Source organism: Folsomia candida, unplaced genomic scaffold (genome assembly GCF_002217175.1).
Source record: "Folsomia candida strain VU population unplaced genomic scaffold, ASM221717v1 Fcan01_Sc004, whole genome shotgun sequence".
Classification (NCBI taxonomy): domain Eukaryota; kingdom Metazoa; phylum Arthropoda; class Collembola; order Entomobryomorpha; family Isotomidae; genus Folsomia; species Folsomia candida.
The window spans coordinates 5,678,789-5,702,129 of NW_019091196.1; the positions used below are offsets into that span (position 1 = coordinate 5,678,789).

Sequence of the window (23,341 nt, forward strand, 5' to 3'; positions counted from 1 at the left end):
AAATATTAAGGAAGTGACCATTATGTATTTAATTTGAATTCCTTGAACTTATTATTACCATTTCTACGACAAATCGTTACCGACGTGGTAGAGTCACATAGTGATTCCGCATGGTAATGATTCATTACTACCTTATTTTGAGTGTATCAAAAATTCCAAAAATTTCCTGACATCCCTCCTGCACCGCCCCTCCTTCGATGGGAGCCAATAAATGCAGCATTCTGTTGAGTGCGAGAGAGATGGTTTGATATCAAAAGATAATTAATGCTATTGTTTATTGGCGCCTCTCTTTTGCTAAAGCAAACAGTGCGGCGTCTCTTTGAAACCTTGCCTCCCTCCGACACCCACCAAACCAAGTCCACCACCAACAATACGGCCAGCATGGTAATAATAATCCCACAAAGATTGAGATTGCACGTATAATTTCGATGTAAAAGAGATTCTTAGGATGCAAAAAAAGGAAGAAAGAATTTCAAATTTCTTAAGAAAAAATGCACCTCCAACAAACAAAATAAGTAAAGAAATACATACATACATATAAATTACTAAATAAATACGGAGATTCTATTTCAAATTTCTTGTGAAAAGATTTTGCGACAGAAAAATAACATCATTCTCTTTCAAATTTCTGGTGAAAGATTTTTGTCTAATTTTGTGATAGACAAAATTATGAAATTAAAAAAAACATGTAAACACGCTAAATAATGTGGTAATAAAATTATTACCGAAAAATTTGAATTGATGGGCAATATTTCACTGAAAAATCGTTACAATACTGTTACCTCGAGTATGGTAATAATTAATAGTAATTTCACAAAGATTGAGATTGTACGTATAATTTCGATGTAAAGGAGATTCTTGGGATGCAAAAAAGGAAGAAAGAATTTCAAATTTCTTAAGGAAAAACACCTCCAACAAACAAAATAAGTAAAGAAATACATACAAACTACAAAATAAATATGGATTCTATTCTAAACTTCTGGTGAAAGGAGCCTTTGCCTCATTTTGTGACAAAATTAAGAAATTTGGGAACATGTAGACACGTTAAATAATATGGTAATAAAATTTGGTCACCAAGTAATTTGGAGTTCGCGTAGAATTTTTATACACTGAAAAACTGAAAAATTTAGAAATAGTTTGTTACACGAAATGTACAAGTTTGACTCCAATTTTATACTTTGAAAAAAAATACTAAACTCAGCCAATTGGAAAGATGTTGTGACCGATCACAGATATTTTCAGAAAATTTTCAGAAAAGCTAATTCCACAAAGATTGAGATTGCACCCATAATTTCGATGTAAAAGAGGTTCTTAGGATGCAAAAAATGCAAAGAATTTCAAACTTAAAAAAAAACACATCGAACAAACAAAATACATAAGTAAAAAAAACACATACATATAAATTACTAAATAAATACGGAGATTCTATTTCAAATTTCTGGTGAAAGGATTTTGCTGACAAAATTACGAAAATTAGAATTATGCCATTTCAAATTTCTGGTGCAAGGATTTTGTCTCATTTTGAAAAAAATCATATAGACACACTAAATAATGTGATAATAAATTTTTTTCTGAAAAATGGACTGAAAATTTGTTACCAATGCTTGATGACATTTGCCCCCGCTTGTAGAATAAAGTATTACCACGATTTGTTACCCAACGATGATAATAATTGTGATATTTTTTTTGCAAAGTTCATAACATAACAAAATTTATAGCGTGCTACAAAATTTGATTTATTTGATTACGAATTTCATGAAAAATAAGTTTATGATAAATTTGTTATTATGCTTTATCTAATTTCTAACTTATGATCGAAAATAAAATAAAAAGTAAAAAAAAAATTTATTGATCTATACCGATGTAATATTTGACAACATTTGCCATTTTTTGTTATTGGAGCTTATAACCCACAGTTACTTTTTCATTCCAAATTTATTTGAAATTTTGGTTTTACTTCTAAAATTTATTAATTAAACTGAAACATGCAATTTTGAATCTGTTTAAATAAATAAGGATTTGAGGGCTCGAATTTTTTAAAATTATATTCATACTTAAATTTTTTGAAATTGTTCAAACATGGATGATAAATTCAGATCCGATCGCATTTTACAGAATTTTTAACAAATTTTGAATTTGCTTACGCCGTAAATAAAAACTTTGAGAAAATAGCATTCGCACAATATGTAACAGGTTTCTCCTCTTTTCTTGCAGATAATTAAAATTTGTGAGAAAATTTGCAATTTTACAATTTGTAACAGATTCCCTCTTTTTTCTTGCAAATATGTAAAATTTGTTGGAAAATTGGACGCAACATTCGACCGATTAGATGTAGTTTTTTAATCATCACAATTTGCTATGCACTTGAAATCCTACATTTGTTACATATTATGATCTACCCATTTCCAAAATTTTGCAAAAAATTATTATTACCATTTCAGTAGTAATACTTAGAATTAGTGACAAACCAAATTTTGTTGCCACATTAATTACTGTGCCTAATAAGCTCTCGGACAAACAAACAATCTAAAATCTTGTTCACTTATGAAACCCCTCCAAATAAAAGAAGTGACCGTAAAATTCCACAAATTTGTTATTTTCTGTTCTCCCCAAATTAAATTTACCACTTGACAAAAAATGAAAAGAATTACATACAAACGTCTCAAAATTTGTCTCTTATTCATTCATTTCAAAATCTTTTACAAGTATCAATTTCTTTACTGTTTTTTTATACAAAAGTACAAATTAAAACGTTATATTTGGTGGTGTGATGTTGAATTAGGTATTTCTTCACAACGACTAAAAATGTGACGGGCAGAGTATTTATTACGTAGCTTCAGCTACTTTATGCGTTGAAGTTGTCCGTCCGTCTGTCTGTCCGTCAGCAGGATAACGGGAGAACGGATCGAGATAATCGAAATATATTTGGGACATCATACATATGGCCCCAGGGGGAGGATCTTATCAACTTTTGGCGCCAATTGTACCACTCCCCTTGGTGCCAGGGGGTGTGGTCGGGGAAAAATGAGATTTTTACAAAAATTGAAGTGGAATATATTGAAATTAAGTGTTCTTGCGCTATCGTAGGCGTGGTGAAGTTAGACTGAAACAACTTCCGTATGCGCGTTTGCGACGGTTTATTTTGGACTAAAGAAGAGAGAAGCAAATACTTTGTCCGTCTGTTCGTCTGTCTTTGTCTCTATGGAATTATTTGGGGTTTCACCCCATTGCTACGTTTCGCTTGCCGCGGTTTATTTTGGACTAGCGAAGAGAAGAGAGGGGAATGAAAATGAGGGGATAATTATGGGACTAGGAATCCGTATAAAGATGTCATCACCAAACCACGCCGCTCATTCGTCGCCTTTATGATTTTGCACACTCATCCTTAATTAGGAGCAATTATTACGCCATTCTTCAAGAAAGAAGAGACGACGAGGACGACGCCACGAAAAAAAAGAAGTTGTAACTGAGAAGGGAGTGAATTTGAAGAAATGAATATCAAAATGGAGAGAATGAGAGACACCAATCTTGGAATGAAATGAAGAGATTTCTTAATAAATACATTTAAAAATATGGAGAAGAGAGACATAAGTTTACTAATAAAAAAATGTTGCTCAGTATAAAATTATAAAATTATTATTGTTACCGCGGTGGTTGTAACTTTTATTTCTGCTTTATTTACCGTGAATTTCAGGAAATAAATTGGGATGAATATCAAAATGGAGAGAATGGGAGTCACCAATCTTGGAATGAAATGAAGAGATTTCTTAATAAATAAATAAATAAAAATATGGTGGAAAGCAAAATTTAAGATTTGAAGAGATGTAAAAAAATGTTGTATTTAGTATATATACTTTTCTTAACGGGATTTAAAAAAATTTTGTTGGATTTATACGCCATCATAAAATGTTGAAAATATCGTCAAAGTTATTAGCAAATAGGTCCTTTTCGCTTTCTTAGGCTTGAAAACAAATTTAAAAATTATTTTTCGAAAGAAAAAGACAAAGTTTGTAAGTATATTTTTTTATTTCCAATTTTGTTATCATTAATTAAGTAGATCAAAAGCTTTTACACTTATCTTTCTTCATTATAAAACAATTTTGAAAGTTATTTTTCGAAATAAAAAGATATAATAGAGGCAATTCACGCCCTCCTTCGTAACTACGTAAACAGCGTAAAATCCGTAAACTTACAAACGTTTACAAACTTTTACAAAAATTGCCAAGGAAAACCAGTTTACAAACTTTTGTAAACTTACGCAGCTCACAGGCGTCTTTTAATTTTGTAAAGTATTTTGTAAACTCAATTTGGGGAAGGAAAAAAATTGCTCGATACAGAAATTTGGCAATATATGTTGCTAGTGACTCCTAATCAAAGAATATGAAGTGAAATTGGAAAATTTATCAACCGGAGGTACCCGAGGGGGTGACCCATACCGATTTTTCAAAATCATCCAATCGAGCTGTAATCATCCAAATTAGTTCACGAGTTTTTTAAGATTCGGCGTCAGCTGATTAGCTCGGGTCCTTCTCCAAAACAGTTTACCCAAAATCCTGACTGTTTGGTTTAATATTACTTAGCACACTTCCAGCTTTACCCTCAATCGTCATTTGACCCAGTGGGTCCACTTTCAAGGTCAGCAGGTCAATTTTCCCGTGCAGGCTCGGATTGATCGCATTTTGGGGCAAAATATCATCGATATTGGAGAGCCCACATTATTTGATTCATTACGGATTCTTTCATTATTAGATACAATAATTATCTGGGGTTATAATAAAAACAATTTTTCACCTCTGACCTCCTTGGTAATCATGCCACATGAATAATTAAGTTTAGAAAGTGTTTTTACGGCACCCTCCAACTCTGAGGGCCCTGGAGGGGACATTTCTGAAGCTATCACCCTAAAATTTTGGATATATCTTTTTGATGATATTATCTTGCTTGCCTACGAAAATCAGCTCAAAATTAGAATTTGCACCAGAGATATTCAAGCGCGAATTCGTTTAAAGCGTCATAATTCGCCTTTTGTATGACGTGAAATTGGTAAAATTTTCGCATCCGGGACCCGAGGGGGTCACCCATACCGATTTTCATAACTTGTCTCAAAAAGCTGAAATTCGGAACGGTGATACTTAATAGCTTCTCATGAAAGAATATGAAGTCAAAGATGAACACAAAATAACCAGATGGGCAATAAGGAAGGGGTACCCATACCGATTTAAAAGAATTTATATATTCAGCTAAGATTTAGTGTGGAGTCGAAAAATAACTTAGGATTAGAATTTAGGAGGGTTAACAGCCTCCACTGTTCGTGGTATTTATTATATCAATAAATGCAGCTCCACAAATTTCTTCCATTAATTTCCTTTTTCTGAAAATGATCTTCATTTTGTTTCAATTATCAGATAAATTTTTACAAAAATAATTACGAAAGTGAATTCACGGGAAGCTGTTTGTAAACGTTTGTAAGTTTACGGATTTTACGCTGTTTACGTAGTTACCAAGGGTGCGTGAATACCCTCATAGTTTGAAAGCAGATTTTTTAATTTTCAATCTTTTAAATAATTTTGTTAGATTTGTACGTCATTATAAATTGTTAAACATATATCGATGCAGTTTAATAAGTAGATACCTGACTTGATTGCTGGAATTTTATATTATTTTTTTAAGTTTATGGATTTTACAAGGAAGGCCTTAACGATTTAAATATATGCCTCTATAAGACCAATGCTATGTAAATTATGTAAATTCCCAAGAGATTTATTTTCATGTTCTGTTATCATGTACTTTTCCAATACGGAAAATCTATTTAATTTTTCATTTCTTTAAATTTATCACGTTTAAAATCTGCTGTTAACTTTACATAAATAATTATGTGAGTCTCTATTTTCGAAATGTGACAATTTCGACCTTGTCCACCTTGTTTGTTTACCTTTTCGTGGACGTGGAGACTAACTGTGTTAACTTTTGCCTTGTTTTTTTTCTCGTCTGTATATAAATGTGCAAATTAAGTGTGGCTTTAAATCTGGCATTAGGATAAGTTTGGCTTAAAAATTCAAAATTTTGAGAGGAATTTTATATAATGAGGAAAAACTTTGTGAAATCCGTGCGTTTAGGAGAATAATTTTACAAACTTTTACAATCTAAAAAGATGCCCTTGATCGGAGCAAGGTTACAAAAATTTGGAAGATACTCTTCCTGTAACCTGGTAATCATGCAATAATTGATCTAATAATTGTTTTAATAAGTTTATACAACTCACAAAAACACAAATAGACATCCAACTTTCTCAAATACTGCGCTAAAATGTTTGTAAATCTTGTAAAAAATTGTAAAATTGCATTGTATGGATTTAACACTGAGACAATTCACGCAATCTTTTGTAACTTTGTAAAGTCTGTGCAGTTTGTAAATTAGCTTTGCAAACATTTACAAAATAAGTAAAGGGCAGACGCCCTTGCTCAGAGTAAGTTTACAAAAATTTGTGATCTAATTTTCCTCCTAAATTATTGTAGAATTTTGTAAAAGTTTGTATATAAGTTTACAGATTTTCCAATGTTTCCAAGGCCTGCGTGAATTGGCTAAATGTGTGTATTCATAAATCTGTAATTTTTTCGTGTTAATAAAAAAGTATACATTTCTAATTTTTCTTGTCAAAAACGGTTCCCAAAAAGTGTGAAAAATTGTCTCGTGCTTGGTGACACAAATCCGGTCCACCTCCACCTCTGTGTCCAACCCTTGTCACTTTTGTATAATTTTGACACTTAACCCGATTCCCACGTCCCACCTATTACCAGAATTAGTACCATTTTTCTTTTCTTTTCTTAGTCCGGTATTTGTAAAGTGATATCCATCCATCCCTTTATTTATTTACTAATCCCTCAATTTTCTTCGAGTTGAAGGGTTGTAAATAATAATTTGTACTCGTGATACGTTGGGCTGGTCAAGCGTTTAAGGGATCTGATTGCATTTTGAGAGGAGATATTTTCCATCGGTCGGGATGATGGGTGGGTGGTCGGCTCGCTTAATTTTGGAGAGATGGACATGATCAGACATTGATAATAAATAGATGGAAGATATTGGTATTTAGGAGGGAGGATAGTGCACAATACGTAGCGTGTCTTCTTCTTCATGGTCGGCATGGGGTTGTCTTTTTCTCAGCAGTGATTAAATACCCGTAATAAAAGAGAGAAGTAGAAGGACCACACCCACCAACTATTTGAAAATGTGGGTATAAATAGTCTCTAAATTGTTATTATTACGGGAACTAAGGCAGGTTTGGATGTTTTTGTATGTATTTAAATGCAAACAAATTTCCTGTACGAATTTTTTTCAATGAATTTTCTACAAGAATTTTCTGCACAAATTATATAATTGAATTTCTAATTGGATTTAAATTTCCACGTGCATGTTTTTATGAATTTTATTAGGATGCAATTGTATGTATGTATGTAAATACAAACAAATTTCCTGTGCGATTTTTTAAACAATTTTCCTTCGTGAATTTTCTACATAAATTTTAGGTACGAATTTTTACGTGCATATTTACATGAATTTTTTTATACGTCGCAAAGAATACATGTTTAAGAGGTAGATAGATATATGCACAAATTATTTTTATATGCGTCAGATTTTGGGAAATTTTTATAAAATTGTTCAATTCTGAAAAATCTGAGAATTAAATTGTTTGCTAGTCGCTTTACGATTAAATTACTCACCACTTACCTAATGATTACGAATTTATATTAAACTGAACATTATTTTTTAATCGGCGTCAAAATGTGACAAATTTTAGGAAATTGTTTATATAAAACTGAACATTATTTTTTAATCGGCGTCAAAATGTGACAAATTTTAGGAAATTGTTTATATAAAACTGAACATTATTTTTTAATCGGCGTCAAAATGTGACAAATTTTAGGAAATTGTAAAATTCTGAAAAATTTGGGAATTCAAGTTTTTGAGTGGGTGTTTTACTATATGTATGAGATGGCAATCTGTCCAGTGAAGGGGAGGAGGACTCCACCCACTTAAAATGTAGGTATTTATAACCAGTCTCATATTAAATATTGGTAAAGATTGTTTAAAACATCGACTCCAGAAAGCAGGGAAAAAAAGACCTGACGATTGGGCTATTATGATGTGAAGGTAAAAATTATTTTCTAATCGGCATCAAAATGCGACAAATATTAGAAAATTCTTAAATCCTAGGGGAATTCAATTTTGTTAAGATGATTAAGGAAGATTGATCCTTCTCTTAATTAAAATGGATAAGAAGCAACAATCCAAAACCGGTAATAGGACAATACCGAATTGGTAAAACTTTACCATTTAAACGGGAACAAAATATTGCAAAATTGGCCGAATTGGTAAAAAAATACACACATTTCTGTTTGGGCATCATTTAAACCAGGAGAAAAACATTACCAAATCGGTAATCTCTCTCATAATCACATCACAAATTTATATATAAATTTCTAACAGTGCCCCATACCAAATAAAATATGTGACAAAACCTTACCAAATTGGTAATCTCTCATTTCATAATTTATTTCAAAATTTCATAAATTTCTAACACTGCCCCATACCAGCTAAAATACATACATTAATACTTCGTCTTAATCCATCACGTAAAAATACAGCAGGGACATATTTACAAATCCCGTTCGTAAATATGCATCCATCCTCGTCCTGGGAAAAACTTGCCCAAATATTTTGACCATTTTTCCCTTCACACGAAATCCTCCAGAGTCTCACTATCTTCACTTGAGTGAATAGAAAAACGTGCCTTAATAAGTCCCCAAAGGGCAGAAAACCATCATCCATAAATTCTCCTACATACATAAAATCCAACCTGAATGAAAACTCAAATCTTAAACAGAATGAAATCCAATGACTACATAAACTCGACTCAATTTATATTTATATTTAACCTTGTCTCTCGATTAGATTCACTGATTGATTGATGGATCATCATCAGCAGCATCACCACCGTAAAATAAAACCAACCACCACTTAACACAACAGTACAATACATCGTTACGTAAGCGGAACTAATGTCCCGCCACAAGTAACGTAAAGTAGTAAGTAAATCGCTATTAAGAAGCCAGATTATTCTATTTATTACACATTTTATTAATAATCCTACTGTCTCGCTACACTTAAATGGAGCTCGTCGATGCAATTATTTACGGGAAGAATTAAGTGGATAATCGCCCCAATCAACAAGTATTATCGGCAGATTTATTGCGCATAAGTGCAATTCGATCCGGCATAATTACTGTATTTAGTTATGCGCAAGGTGAGACGCTAATAATACGCTGAGCCACCCACGCACCTACCTACATTTGAAAAGAGCATGCAAACAGCACGTGGTCAATTTAAGGTATCAAAATTAGCTGAATATTTTGAGATTGTTCTGAAATTTTGAACCCACGCTCCTCAAAGTAAGTAGATTTCCTACAGAATTTGCATACAGTTAATAAGGGGTCATGTTATCGGGGTCAAAATTAACCGAAAATTCCCGAACCAGTTGAAAATTTCCAACTTGAGCGTCCTTAAAATAAATTTCCTGCAGAATGTGCATACATTTCATCATCGGGTCGTGTTATGAGGGTAAAAATTTTCGCCAAAATTTCTGCAGCGTCCTTAGAGTAGATTTCCTGCACAATTTCTGCACTCACTTCACACAGGAAAAGTTGTTCATGTTGTCGGATAAAGAAAATAATTATAATCTCGGTTTGTTCCTTCGTTCCTTGGTTGGGTGAGCGATCCATCCATCCAATTCACCTACGTAGGAGGAGGAGATGATTCTTATCACGGTGTTGTTGAGAGAAACAAAAGTTACTCCGTTGTTCCTACGTGCTTGCATATTATACATTTTCAATAAAAGAAGTACCTTCTTCTTTTGTTTGATGGGAAACGAGCGAGTGGAGTGGATCAATTTTTTTTCTCTGCGTTATAATAACTAAACAAAACCAAGTAATCTATCCGAGGCGGCGAGGCTACTGCGGAGGAAAAAGCAGGTTGTGATGTGACTGTTGTTTCGAAAATACATGGCAAGAGAAACCACAAACACGAAGGAATAAGAAAGAATATTGTTTTCTCTCGAGGCACGGTTTTTAGCTGGGAGAGAGAGAGAGAGAGAGGGATATGCGGAATGGATGGGGGATTTTTGGGTGGATTTCATACCATTTTTGGCGTATTTTTAGGAAATTTACGCATTTTCTGGTGATTATAGATGAAATTTAAGAGGTCATCAAGGGTATGAAATGCCCGTAATGGATGAATCATCAAGGGTAACACGTTCCGGTCAAAGGTCAATGATATACTGAAAGGATGGCGTGATGGGTGGATTTTGGGTAGTTTTCGTCCCCAGTTTTACGTATTTTTTAGGTAGAAATTGACTCATTTTGTGGCTATTAGATGGAAATTAAGGCTTAAAAATTACCCTGATAAGTGAATCATGTTCCGGTCGTAGGTCAATAATACGCGAAAAGGATGGTGTGATGGGTGGATTTGCGGGTAGTTTTCATCCCCAGTTTTACATATTTTTACGTAGAAATTGGCCCATTTTGCGGTTATTAGATGGAAATTAAGGCTAAGAACGCTGATTGGTCAATCATCAAGGGTAACACAAAATCCAGGTCATAGATCAATAATTTTGAACATAACCCAGGCAAAATTTCCCCTCAAATAATGACTTCCTTTCTGCACGGTCCACCTTATAATACCCGACCGACGTCCGGATAAACATGAAATTTTGCCTGCTTGGTAAATCAATTCACATAAAAAAACTGACTAGACGTTGCGGAAAAGAGTAGAGATTTGTGAGAATGATATCAATATTTTTAGTAAATTTGTACGTACATGCAGTCCAGTAAATACATAAATGTGAAGTGAAATAAGAATCAAGCTTGTTGTAACGTCGGATGTAATTTATAATCTGACAAAAATTGGATGCACTCGCACTCCTGACTGCGCACAGAATTTGTAATTATTTTTGAAAAAGTACTCCTTCATTCATATATATTTAATATTAATTATTTGCGCTAAATGCGATTCACTTAATAAATTTGTAATGATGGTCTTCCGTTCAGAGGAGCTTATGCAGTTGTTTATTAGGCAAATGCATTATGTGCTATGTTATTTTTGCCCGTTTTTTGCCAGGTATCATCATGAAACTGATAAATTAGTAGTAAATGAGAGGAGTGGAAAAATGACATAGCACGTACTCGTACATAATGCATCTGTTACACAGAAACGTGAATAGGTATGTGGACATGTGGGTACTTTGTTTGTTAAGAGGCAAATTGAGATTTTTATGAATTTTCTACGTTGATTTTATTCTATGTGAATTTTCGGCATGAATTTTTGTTAGCATTTTCTGTATGAATTTTATAGATGAATTTTTGTATGCATTTTCTGTATGAATTTTATAGATGAATTTTTGTATGCATTTTCTGTATGAATTTTATAGATGAATTTTTTGCACGAATTTTATGTACGAATTTCTACGCGAATTTTTGCACGAATTTTATTTATGCATATTTTTCTCCACAAATTTCCTGTACGAATTTTCTACATGGTTTTTACAAATGAATTTTCTATATGCATTTTTTTGTATGAACTTCTAAATGAATTTTCTGTATGAATCATGCACAAATTTTATGCATGTATGAATTTCTACGTGCATTTTTGCATGCATTTTCTCCACAAATTAGGTGTACCAATGTTCTAGAATGAACTTTCTACAAGAATTTTCTACAAGAATTATCCACCCGATTTTGTTTGTATGTTTTAACTGAGAATCATTTTCCTTTATTCAAACCGTTATCTTATTCATACTGAAAATAAGGAACTTTAAACCTTTTTTATTTACCATACTGAACTGACATTAAGTAAATATTTTAAATAATTGTAAATATTTAATGACATTTTCTCCCCAGGATTTTTATTAAATATTTATTTTAATTAAATAAGAAATTCTTACTTAAGTTTATATGACTTTTATTTTTTCATGGAGATTTTAAAATCGACTCGTAACTAAAATTACGTACATTTTGTCGTCGCAATAAAATATTTATTGGATATTTTTCAAAATCTGGACTGGAATTTGGAGATTCGTTTTTTTCCTGGAACTTTTACATATTTCTTTTCTCGCCACGTTTTTATTATTGTTTTGTTGCTCGTTTGTTTATTTGTTTAATTAATTAATTATTTATTTACTGTCCATTTATTTACTTAAGTAACTAATTTGTGGTGTAGAATAATTAATTAATTATTAATTAATTACCTATTTTATTACTTAGGTGGATAAATCGTATACAGAATATCACTCACTAGAAGACTACTACACGCATGTACTTATTTTGAAATACGTATTTTTGATCGTATACACGTTTCTGAAATTTGTGCCAAGTCTAAAAAAATGCGATTCACTCGGATATTTGTAAATTCGGTAAAAACAAAAGAAAAAACTTGAGGGATGGAAAGTATGGTGCAAAATTTCTACAGTATTCTGATTTTGTCTCTAAATTTTCAGTAAATGTGCAAGAGATGTTTATTTTGCTTTGCAGTTTTGCAATTTTCACAAAATTCGGAACACGAGCAAGATTTGTAATCTGATTTTGCTCTGAAATTTTTGCAAAATTCATAAGAGGAACTTATTTTCGCAAAAATATGATAAAAAACCTGATTTAGGCTCAAATTTTTGTAATTTGCGATAAATATGCAAGAAAGAGATGGTTATTTCGGTAGGAAGTTTTCGCAATTTTCATAAAAAGTTCCAGTTTCTGTTTGATCTTTACAACTTTCAAATAATATCATAAGTAAAAAAACCTGGTTTTGGCTCGAAACTTAAGCAATTTTGCTTCCTAAAAACCTTTGAAAAGTTACAAAAATCCGAGTGAGCCGGATTATAGACTGCCGTGGATGAAAAATGAAACTTCTTTACTACAAATTGGTAAGCCCATACGGACCTTGGGGTGGACCAGAAGACGGCGGCGGCGGCGGCGACCCGGACGATTTAAGCATTTGTTGCAAATCTAGAAATCCATTATTTGAGCTTATTGAGATATTTGACATGGCGCCGATCTGCTGCTGCTTGACCTGGTGACCTTTTATCGTCGTATTCGTATTTGGCGGGGGAGTGGTTTCGGACGCGGGATGATTTGAAACTGGCGCTTGTTTATTCTTTCTCCTCACGTTTTTCGTATTTGGTAACTTGTTATCCTTTTTGTATTTCATGCGCCTATTTTGAAACCATATTTTAATCTGGCGCTCCGAGAGGACGAGCGAGTGCGCGATTTCGATCCTGCGCCTGCGCGTGAGGTAGCGATTGTAATGAAATTCCTTTTCCAGCTCGAGTATCTGGTGGCGCGTGTAAGCGGTGCGTTGCCGTTTGGTGTCCAGGGATGAGCCGGAAATGACGAAATTGCTGTCCCGACCTGAAACGTGGAGGGGGAAAAGAAATAGTTTTTTAGAATTTTGAGTTGTTTTGTGGGAAAATAATTTTGAAATGGGGGCATTTTAGATGGGACACGTGGTTGGACATATTTTTGGATTTTTTAACTTATGTGGTATTTTTAAAGGAAATGTACGCTTTTAGAGAGAAATTTTGATTAAGAGAAACTTATTATTATGGAAAACTAATTTCTGCGTGAAAATTGCATTTTTTGCAAAGGCAAAATTCAATTTTTTTGGCTAAAGTTGCAATTGCATTTTTAAAGAAAAATAGCAATTTATTTTACGGAAAATTTTACATTTTTGAAAGTTAGTTGCATTTTGAGATCAAAATTGTATTTGGAAACAATTTTTATATAAAAAAAATGTATTTATAGGTGTAACTTTGATGCCAAAATCCAATTTATTTAAATAGAATTAGAAAACATTTAATTTTAAAGATGTGCTGTTGTCATATGATTTGTCGTGAATTGGCAATTTAAATATTCAACAAAATGTCTGCATATTTAATCGGAATTTGTATTTCCATCCTCATTTCGGACAGCAGTCATAATGACACTTTTAAAGCAAAATTTTATTTATTTTCGCAAAAAAATCGCACATTTAAAGAAAATTGAACATTGTCAACACCAAAATTTTCACTATTGCAACTAATCGTTTCATATTTAATCAGATCATAATTATAGTCGAGGCATTATAAATAAAGCCATTTTTTCATAAATATACGTATCTCTGATTGCGACAAGTTATCAGAATCATATTACATCTTTTTTACGAAAATAACGCTTTTACCAAAAAAAGTGCACATTTTAACACCTAAATTTAAAATATTTCATTTAACTAATCACCTCATATTTAATTGTGATTTTGATTCAAATCATGACACTTAAGAAAAATTTAATTTTTTAACTAAAATTATGCGTTTTAAAAAATTTGTGCCGATTTAGCACCAAAATTGAACATTTTGAATTTAGCTAATCCTTAAATAATTAATCAGATGTTATTGTGACTCTCTACTATGACCACTTTTAAACAAAAATTGTACTTTTTCCCAAAAATCGCACTTTTTCCCAAAAATCACGCATTTTAAAAAATTTGCATACTTTTGACACCTCATTGGAAAATATTTAATTTAACCAATTACTGCATATTTAATCAGATGATGTTTGCATCGATCCATAACACATCTCCGACAAGTTATTATTATCATGACTCGTACATTGGAGAAAGTGGTGAAAGTTGGTGGTTTGGTTTTCGAGGTGACGTTGATTTGTGGCTGGTCGAGTCCCTAAATCATGTCACCCAACGAACAACCTAACTCTTCTTCTCACTTTCTTCTCTCTTCTCCCAGCTCTTTTTTTATTACCGACGAACAACAACTAACTGTTGAGCCAGCCACTGTTATCCATTAGCTTTTCATTCATTTATTACGTATTATGTGCGGCACTGCAATAACTCATCTTTACCCATGAAGAAGAAGAATAAGAAGTTAATTACGTCGTTGGTCGTGGTCGGACAAAAATATTTATGCGACCGGATTATTTACCGATGTAAATCTCTTCCTGGAGAAATAAAGTGACTTGCCAACAAGTAAATAAGTCGTAAAATTAATATGAATAATAATAATTGTCGTATTTTTCCATCCATCCATTCCGCGAATTTGTTTACGCATTATTTTGCGTCGAAGTGACGCCGCAAAAACAAATATGGGTAGTTGCGAGAGGTAAAATGGAATAGATTTTTGGGAATTCCATCAATAATTGTGGAAGAATCATGCACTGTTTAAATTTTAAGAAAAAATGTAAAATTTAGGAAACTTATTTCATGGAGATTATATATGCATAGAAATTAGCAAGATTTTTACACGGGATAAATTACGTAATATGTAAGAATATGACGAATTTCCTATTTTAAATGAATATTTGCTTGTAGATAAACGCCATTTTAAATTAATCTTTAAAAATATTGTGATTAATTTGGAAATTTTGGATAAAATTTGCCATTTTATTTTGGGTTCGTTCATTATTTTCTCCTCTTGAAACAGATGTGGAAATTTTCAACTTTCTTTCCAGTTTTTTAGTGGTTGCATACATACATTTCCATTTTAATTTCTCTATTTTGAAAATTTCTTCATGATCTCCAATACTTGTACTTCAAAACATATTCATCTCTCCTTGCGAAAAACTAAACCATGTGTAAAAATCCAATCCATACGTAACAACAAATAACCATAAAAATAATTTCACCTTAACTTGTACCTCATACAAAATTGAAATTCAAAATATTTACGTATGAATGAACAGAACAGAGGAAAACATAATACGAAACGACATGTAAATGTAAATCCTGTCTGTCCAGCATATTTAAAATGTTTCTAGTTGATACAGAATTGGAAATTTCCAAGTTTCTAGTTACACAGAAATTTCTCTTTTAATTTCTCGATTTTGAACGAAATTTTGAAAATTTCATGACTCGATTTCCAATGCTTGTATCAAAAATCTTTTCATCTATCTCTCCTCTTAAAAAAGTAAAACATGTGCCAAATGCCAAATCCATATGTAACAAGACTACGTATAAAAATTATTTCACCCTAACGAAATTTCCCTACGTATCGTAAATAATTCTCGATTTTGAGCAAAATTTTGAAAATTTCATTACTCAATTCCTAATACTTATACCATAAAAATGTTCACCTATCTATCCACTTAAAAAAGTACAACATATACCAAATCCAAATCCATCCATACGTAACAAGAAATAACTACAAAAATAATTTCACCTTTATGCAAGCAAGTTCTAACCCATACAAAATTGAAATTCAAAATATTTATGTATGAACAGAGAACAGCAGAAAACATAATATGAAACGACGTGTAAATGTAAATCCTGTCCGTCCAGCATGTTAAAATGTTTCTTCTCCATCCTTGAGTTAAGGCGACTCGTTTAGTTTAAACTGGTCAAGTAACGAGTTCTTTTTGTTGTTATTACGTGACCAAATTATTCACAAGTTGACTTTTATTTTAATTTTATTATTATTTCAAACTCGAGAAGGAGAAGTTTCTTCTCGTCTCGTCGTTCAGCGAGAGAGATGGATTTTATTTTATTTCATTTTTTTATTTTAGCAGAGAGAGGAAGAAATGTGTATATGCTGGTTTTGAATAATGATCGCAGTACGGAAACATGACACACCGTGTGCTCTCTGTCTACACGGTCTTATTTTTATCGCATTATGAATCACTATTCTTTTACTGGGACGGGAAGGAAGGGAAGGACACTCTAAAAGAAATGGGGGGTTTGGTTTGGTAACAATTTTTTTTACCAGTGGTAAAATGGTTTTTGGTAAAAAAAAATATTTATACAAATTTATGTAGTTGAAGAAGTAGAAATGGAATTTATCTGACTGAGAGACAGAAGATAGGTCTGGTTTGGACAAATTTTCACCGGAGACGGTGGTAAAATGGTTTTTGGTAAATACTCTGTAGGTTTGGTTTGGTAACAAAATTACAAGAGATGATGGTAAAACGAGTTTTGATGAACCACGTGGACTAAATTTTCCAACGGAGGTCTAATTCATCTATATAAATTGTCATGCAATCACGAATCTCCAAATTTTTAACTGATCGGCATCATTCAAATTTATCAGTATGTATATATTAATTACATATTAACAAAATTTGAAATTAGAGATAAAGTTTTGTAAAACCAGGTCATAGAATACAAAATTTGTGCTGCCAATAACTGTGTAAAAAATTCTACAAACTTTGGTCGTACATAGTTGGTTGAAATTCATGGTACGCAATTTTTACCAAGGGTGGTATAAATTTAAATCACTGTTTAACCAGAGTTAGTAAGATTGTTTCCAAAAATCGGTCAACAAAAGTAGTTTTCCTAATTTCGTGGTAAAAACATATCTGAAATTTGGATGGAAATAAATAATCTGCTTTTTATAGCCCGAGCATCCAATTATTTAGAGTGATGGCTCTTGATTATTCGCTCCTTCTGTTCTGCACGAGAAAGAGGAGATAATGTTTCTATTTTTGTTTACTTTGTGACCACGTCAATGTCGGGATGATAACAAGAAACAGAAAGTATGCGTATGACGAACATATGACGAACTGACGGGAAGTGGTTATGCATTTTTATTGAAAAAAATTAATTCAATTGATCGTGCCCGAAAAAATTTAGGAATTAAATCCGACTTGAAGAAATATAATGAGGCAATTCACGCAGTCCTTGGTAACTTTATAAAATCCATAAACTTTAGAAATTTTATATATATTAAATGAATATTTTACATATTTTGGACATACTTTAGACTTAATTTAGGTAAATTGCTTGGGTTGACTGATTTGAAATTTTGAAAATTCACTCGCATGGGTCAGTAAAAACTGGGTAAATTTCGTAAAATATTTGTACATTGACAATACGGCAATTCACGCAGTCCTTGATAACTTTGTAAAATTATTGATCGAAAGCATCGCAAGTGAATATTTTATGTTTTCGACTATCCTAGTAATTAATTTAGGTTCGTACACGAGGTAATATTTATTTGAAAATAAAATTCACTCGCATTGGTCAATAAGAACCTATTAAACTCCGTAAAATCTTTGTATATAGAAAATGAGGGAGAGCTTGGCAACTTTGTAAAATTCGTGCGTTTTGTAGCATAATTTTACAAACTTGTACAAAATAAAGAGACGCCTTTGATCTGAGCAAGTTTACAAAAGTTTGTGAGCTAATTTTCCTTCGAAATGCCTTTACAGAATTTTCGGATTTTACAGTTTTGCATGAATTGCCTAAATGAGTCGTATTTCATTCTGTTAATTGGCAAAATTTTGCCCAAACGACTAAACAAAATTGCGACAAGCTAAATGAAATTCTCGTAATTTTCGAATCATAACGAATGAGCTGTTTTAAATTTAAGAAATCGCAAAATTCTACATTGACGTGTTATCATTTTTTAGAATACCAATTTTGTATTTTTATTTATTGATCACATTTACACGCCATTTACAAAAATATTAACAAGCACAGAGTGACCACTAAAATTAAAAGATCAAGTGTTTCCGTCGATTAGTGATTTCGGCAAGATTGTAAAATTTTCTTAGTTATTACAAATTTTTTTATGAAATATAAAGTGCGTAACTGGTCACCATCTACACGCTTTCATCACCATCCACATTTTTTTATCTTCATAAAAATGCCTTCATAAAATGATTGCAATATTGTAAACTTTGTAAATTTGTAAAATTTTCAATTCAATTTTCTTGAAAGCATTTTGCTAAAATCATTTTCAAGTTTTCTTCACTGATCGAGTTTTGATATCATACAATCAGCTCTAATTAAAGTATTTCTTTCTCAATAATTTATAAAATTAGAAGGGAATTCACGTTTGTAGAATGCAAATTTACAAGTTTACAATAAACCAGTCAAAATGTGTTAAAAATTTCATTTGAAAAAAATTCCGTAATATTCTGAAATATTGTTACCATTAAAAATTCACCAAATTAAACGAAGACCCACTTGGAGTAACCATTTACCTGAATTTTAATAAGGTGCATAAAAATTCTATTTTCTCCAAATGTCGCTAACTTTTCACAAAAGAATATAAAAATTGCCTTGAAAATCTAATTTTTTTCGTTTAATTTAGGATACTAACGCCATTTACATAAAAATTATGCCTCGAACGAATTAAAAATTTCAAAAATTTGAACCACATCAACCTTATTTTCTGCCAGAATTTTTTACTGTTCACAAACACATCTCACACTAAATCTTCCTCATTGAAACTGTATCCTGTCTGCTAAATGAATACGTAATTAAGTTGACAAACCCTACGAAAATGATGGTAATTAATATGGATGATAGAAAAAAATGGTTGCATTTCATCTCATGATGATGAGGTACGGAAATTGGGTAAATTAGTGATTAACTGGCTGGTTGAGGAGTGCGGATGAGCAGAATGGGGTGTGAAAATCGTGTCGTTAATGGTGGCTAATTGGGACGTGATTAACTGCACTTTAAAAAAACACAAGGGTGGCGACAAGATTTATGTCGGTGTAATTTACGACCGAAACACAGAGCCTCGTAATTTATGGGCTTCTTGTTCTGTTTACACTGGAAATAATGTGGTAATAAAATTGTGACCGAGTTTGGTAACGATTTGGTAGGAATACAGATAATTAAGTTCAAGTTTATGTATTACTTGTGAGACGTGAGAAACTGAGTTCAGTTTTGGTAATAAATTTGAATTTGGTGGAAAATTAGGCTACCAAAGCAAATTTACCAATTTGGTCGTAATTAACGTTGGTAACAATTTTGGTAGCAGTAATTATTACCAAAATTCAAATTCTTTATCATCTCGACTTATCTAAACAATTAGAAATCGATCCAAATTTGGTATCAAATTTGAATTTCGTGGTAAATTATACTACCAAAGTGTACCAATTTGGTCACAATTAATTAATCTTGGTAACAATTTTGGTAGTAATAATTATTACAAAAATTCAAATTCCTTACCATTGCGACTTATGCAAAAAAAAATATATTTACAATTTCGTGAAAAATAATACTACCAAATCGTTACCAATTTTGCTACCATATTTTTAAGAGTGATATTGCAGTAGCAATTACACTTCGAAAATTACAATTCGTAAGGTCAGACGAACAACTAGCCTTATTTTGCACCGTTTAAAATACAAAAAAACTGGACCACAACCGGACCAATCTGGTCCACGATGGTCTCCTCCGAACAAATTTATGCGAGAAAGGTATGAATATTTATTTCCACAATTTTTTATATAACTCGGTCCACAACCTCATTTAAAAGTCAGGATTTTGAAATGGGGATTTTAAAAAGCAGATTTCTATGCAAATCAGAAAATAAATTGGTATTGTAATTGCGTGTGAGAAATTGTCTCAGATTTTTGTTTGAGAATGGAACACGAGGTGAAGGAATTTTTTGGAAATTTTGTGAATATGTAAATACGGAAGAAAATTGAGATTTGGAAATTTTGAAATGTAGAATTCTCATTAAGATTCAATTGTAAGACAAGTGACATTTTGGCATCTAAAATTTATAAAAATTTGTTAAATTGCGTAAAACTCATAATTTTCTCAACAAAAATAATTTTTTTTGTTAATTTGAAATTTTTTTTGCCATATGTTCCCATCAAAAATTAAACCACTTGAAAGACCTCCACAAGACCTATGGTTATGTTTAACATGCTACATACAAAGTCAATTTTCTCAAAATGTTGCAAAGGTTTTACATTTCACCATTTTTTGAAACTATGTATTTAGATAAATAAGTAATTGTGCCTTGAATGGACTAAAAATTTCAATTTTCAAAAATTTGAACCATAAGTATCTCCATTTCGTTTAACACCCATTTAAATAAACTTGGAAAAACCTATGAAAAATCTTGAACAAATCTATAAAATTTGTTGACCTGACTTGCATAAAATTCAAAATTTTCTCACAACGTGACCAATTTCTAGGTAAAAATGTATCCTAAAAATAAACTAACGTAGTTCGAAAATGACAAATTTCGAAAATTTATACTATGAAGATTCCAATTAAATATGGTTGATCCAAGTAGAAAATTTATCAATATCTTTAAAATTAGTCAAAGTATGAGAAAATTCAAAATTTTCTCATAACGTCATCAATTTCTCCCAAAGCACAAAAATCTGTCCTCAAAATTCCTCCATTTTTTGGAAATCTTATCCCATCAAAGTAGAAATTATCCTTTGCATGCATACATACAAAATTTGAGATTTTCAAACTTTGAAATATAATTTCCACAAACAAATCTCTCACCCAAAGGCTTCTAAAAATCTATGAAAGATTTTGTTTCAGCTCATAAAAATTCAAAATTTTCTCACAACGCCACCGAAACTCGTCAAAAATAAAAATCTGTCCTCAAAATTATTGTTTTTCCCAAACTACATAATCCCATTTACATAAACTGCAAAACATCCTTCTAATTGAATTTGGTCTGCTCTGTTACATAAAATCTCACCACGAAAAGATAAATGAGTGTAAAAACTCTGTCGAAATTTTTTCCCAAACAAAGAAAAAACCGTGTAAATTAGCTCCCAACATTCTCATCAATGTCATCACGTCATGTCTCGTCTCACATTGTCACCTTAGTTTTTTTGCCAAAATTTCCAAAAAAAGTCCCCAAATTTTTATCCATGTGTCTCATTGTCACTTTAGTGTCAATTTTTGCCCAAAATTTCCGAAAAGGCTCGAATTTTTATCGATATCAAGTCTTATCTAAGTTTATGGTATTTTCTGCTCAAAATTTCCAAAAAAGTCTCGAATTTTTATCGAAATCGTCTCATCTAAGTTTATGGTATTTTTTGCTCAAAATTTCCAAAAAAGCCTCGAATTTTTATCGATATTTCCTCATTTTAATGTCCTTATTTCCCAAAAATTTCCAGAAAACCCCCCTCAAAATTTCCATTCATCACATGCGCTCACCTCCTCTCGGCATTTTACCCGCGATATGTGCCTTCTTCATCCACGGAAAGATAACGGGTTGCCCATCTTCATCGCCCACAATATCGTCCCCCCCATCCTCCTCGTCCTCCTCCTCCGAATCCTCATCCAGCGTCTCATCCCCCTCCAAATCATGCAGTCCTTCCGTCTGCTGCGAGGAAATGCAGTGATTCGACAGGCTCGACGAGTCCCCTCCATCCAACGGATCACTTTCCCCCCCTCCCCCACACCCCTGCCCCCCCTCACTCACATCACTCACAAACGTCACAAAATTCCCGCCCCCATGCGGACTACCATTATTTTCCCGGGGTGGTAACAGCCCCCCCAAAACGACCGGAGTAAGAGGTGACTTGTTGGCTAAATTGAGCTGTTGTAAACTGATCGGAGATGACGTACTGGTCGGTATCGTGGAGGTTGTCGAAGGGGGTAAATTATTATTCAGGTGGTACTGAGGGGGACTAGAAAGGTGGTCATCCGCCGCGTAGTAGGGCGTCGTTCCCGAACTTGCCGCCGACGCCCCCGCCGAACTCGTCGAATTATTGTAACTCCCGCCGCCCCCATTATAATTGTAAAACTGTGCCGATGGCGGTGGTGGAACCCCTCCCCCCGCCGAATAGTAATGATGATGGTGATGATTCAAGGGTGCGTACTGACTTTGGGGGTGGTTTAAGTGGTGATTTAGGTGGTGGTGGTGGTGTGGGACTGGGTAATAATAGTCGGCCCCGGTCCCAGGACCACCGCTTGTCGGGGTCCCCACGAAATAATCGTCCCCCAGCGGTGGGGGAAACTTGGGCTCGGGTGGGAGGTACTGGGGGGGCAAGTTGTTGTGGTGGTGGTGGTGCTGATGGTGTGGCGGGTTCGACGTGTTGGGATTCATAGAAAGGAATGAGCTCATCCTTAAAGGACGGGGACGCGGAGAAAGCGTTGGTCTTGGATTTTAGTGGCGTCGTGCTTGCCTACTTTTTGGCTGTGGCCGAGGTGAAGGGAGCCCGAAGAATGATGGATGAGTTTTCTTCTGGGCTCTCTTTGGGCTGATTGTGTAGCAGCGCAGGAGGAGTTTCATACTATTCGTTCAGTCAAACCAGCCATGAATCATATTCTCAGAGAGAGAGAGAGAAGAGTGACAGGGAGAAAGCACCACCATGAACGAACGTACCAGAGTATGTACCATGCTATATTACCAACTGACCCCCTCAACCAAATAGTGGTGTGATGATACAGCGTCCAAATTTTGCTCTGGTCTGGTCTGGTCTTATTTGGTGCTGCGGGCTGCTGCTTCGTCTTTGATTATCAATCAATTCAATAAGTCTGTCACATTATTATCATCAAAAGTGAGATAAATAATGTGCCAGAGTTGTAGTGGTGTTGGCGG

General features: G+C 33.1%; 1 protein-coding gene and 1 long non-coding RNA gene across 2 annotated transcripts; both read right to left on the reverse strand.

Moving 5' to 3' along the window:
- Positions 1–8,534: 8,534 nt before the first annotated feature.
- LOC118435334 lies at positions 8,535–9,186 on the reverse strand. The gene is made up of 2 exons (XR_004834716.1): positions 8,934–9,186; positions 8,535–8,834 (listed from the first exon to the last, which is right to left on the reverse strand). It is a non-coding gene; the product is annotated as an uncharacterized LOC118435334 (long non-coding RNA).
- Positions 9,187–11,797: 2,611 nt separating this feature from the next.
- LOC110848227 (homeotic protein deformed) lies at positions 11,798–22,166 on the reverse strand. The gene is made up of 2 exons (XM_022095390.2): positions 21,952–22,166; positions 11,798–13,448 (listed from the first exon to the last, which is right to left on the reverse strand). Exons 1-2 carry the CDS (start codon positions 21,989–21,991, stop codon positions 12,955–12,957), a joined length of 534 nt encoding a protein of 177 aa, XP_021951082.1. The 5' UTR covers positions 21,992–22,166; the 3' UTR covers positions 11,798–12,954.
- Between the last annotated feature and the right edge of the window lie 1,175 nt (positions 22,167–23,341).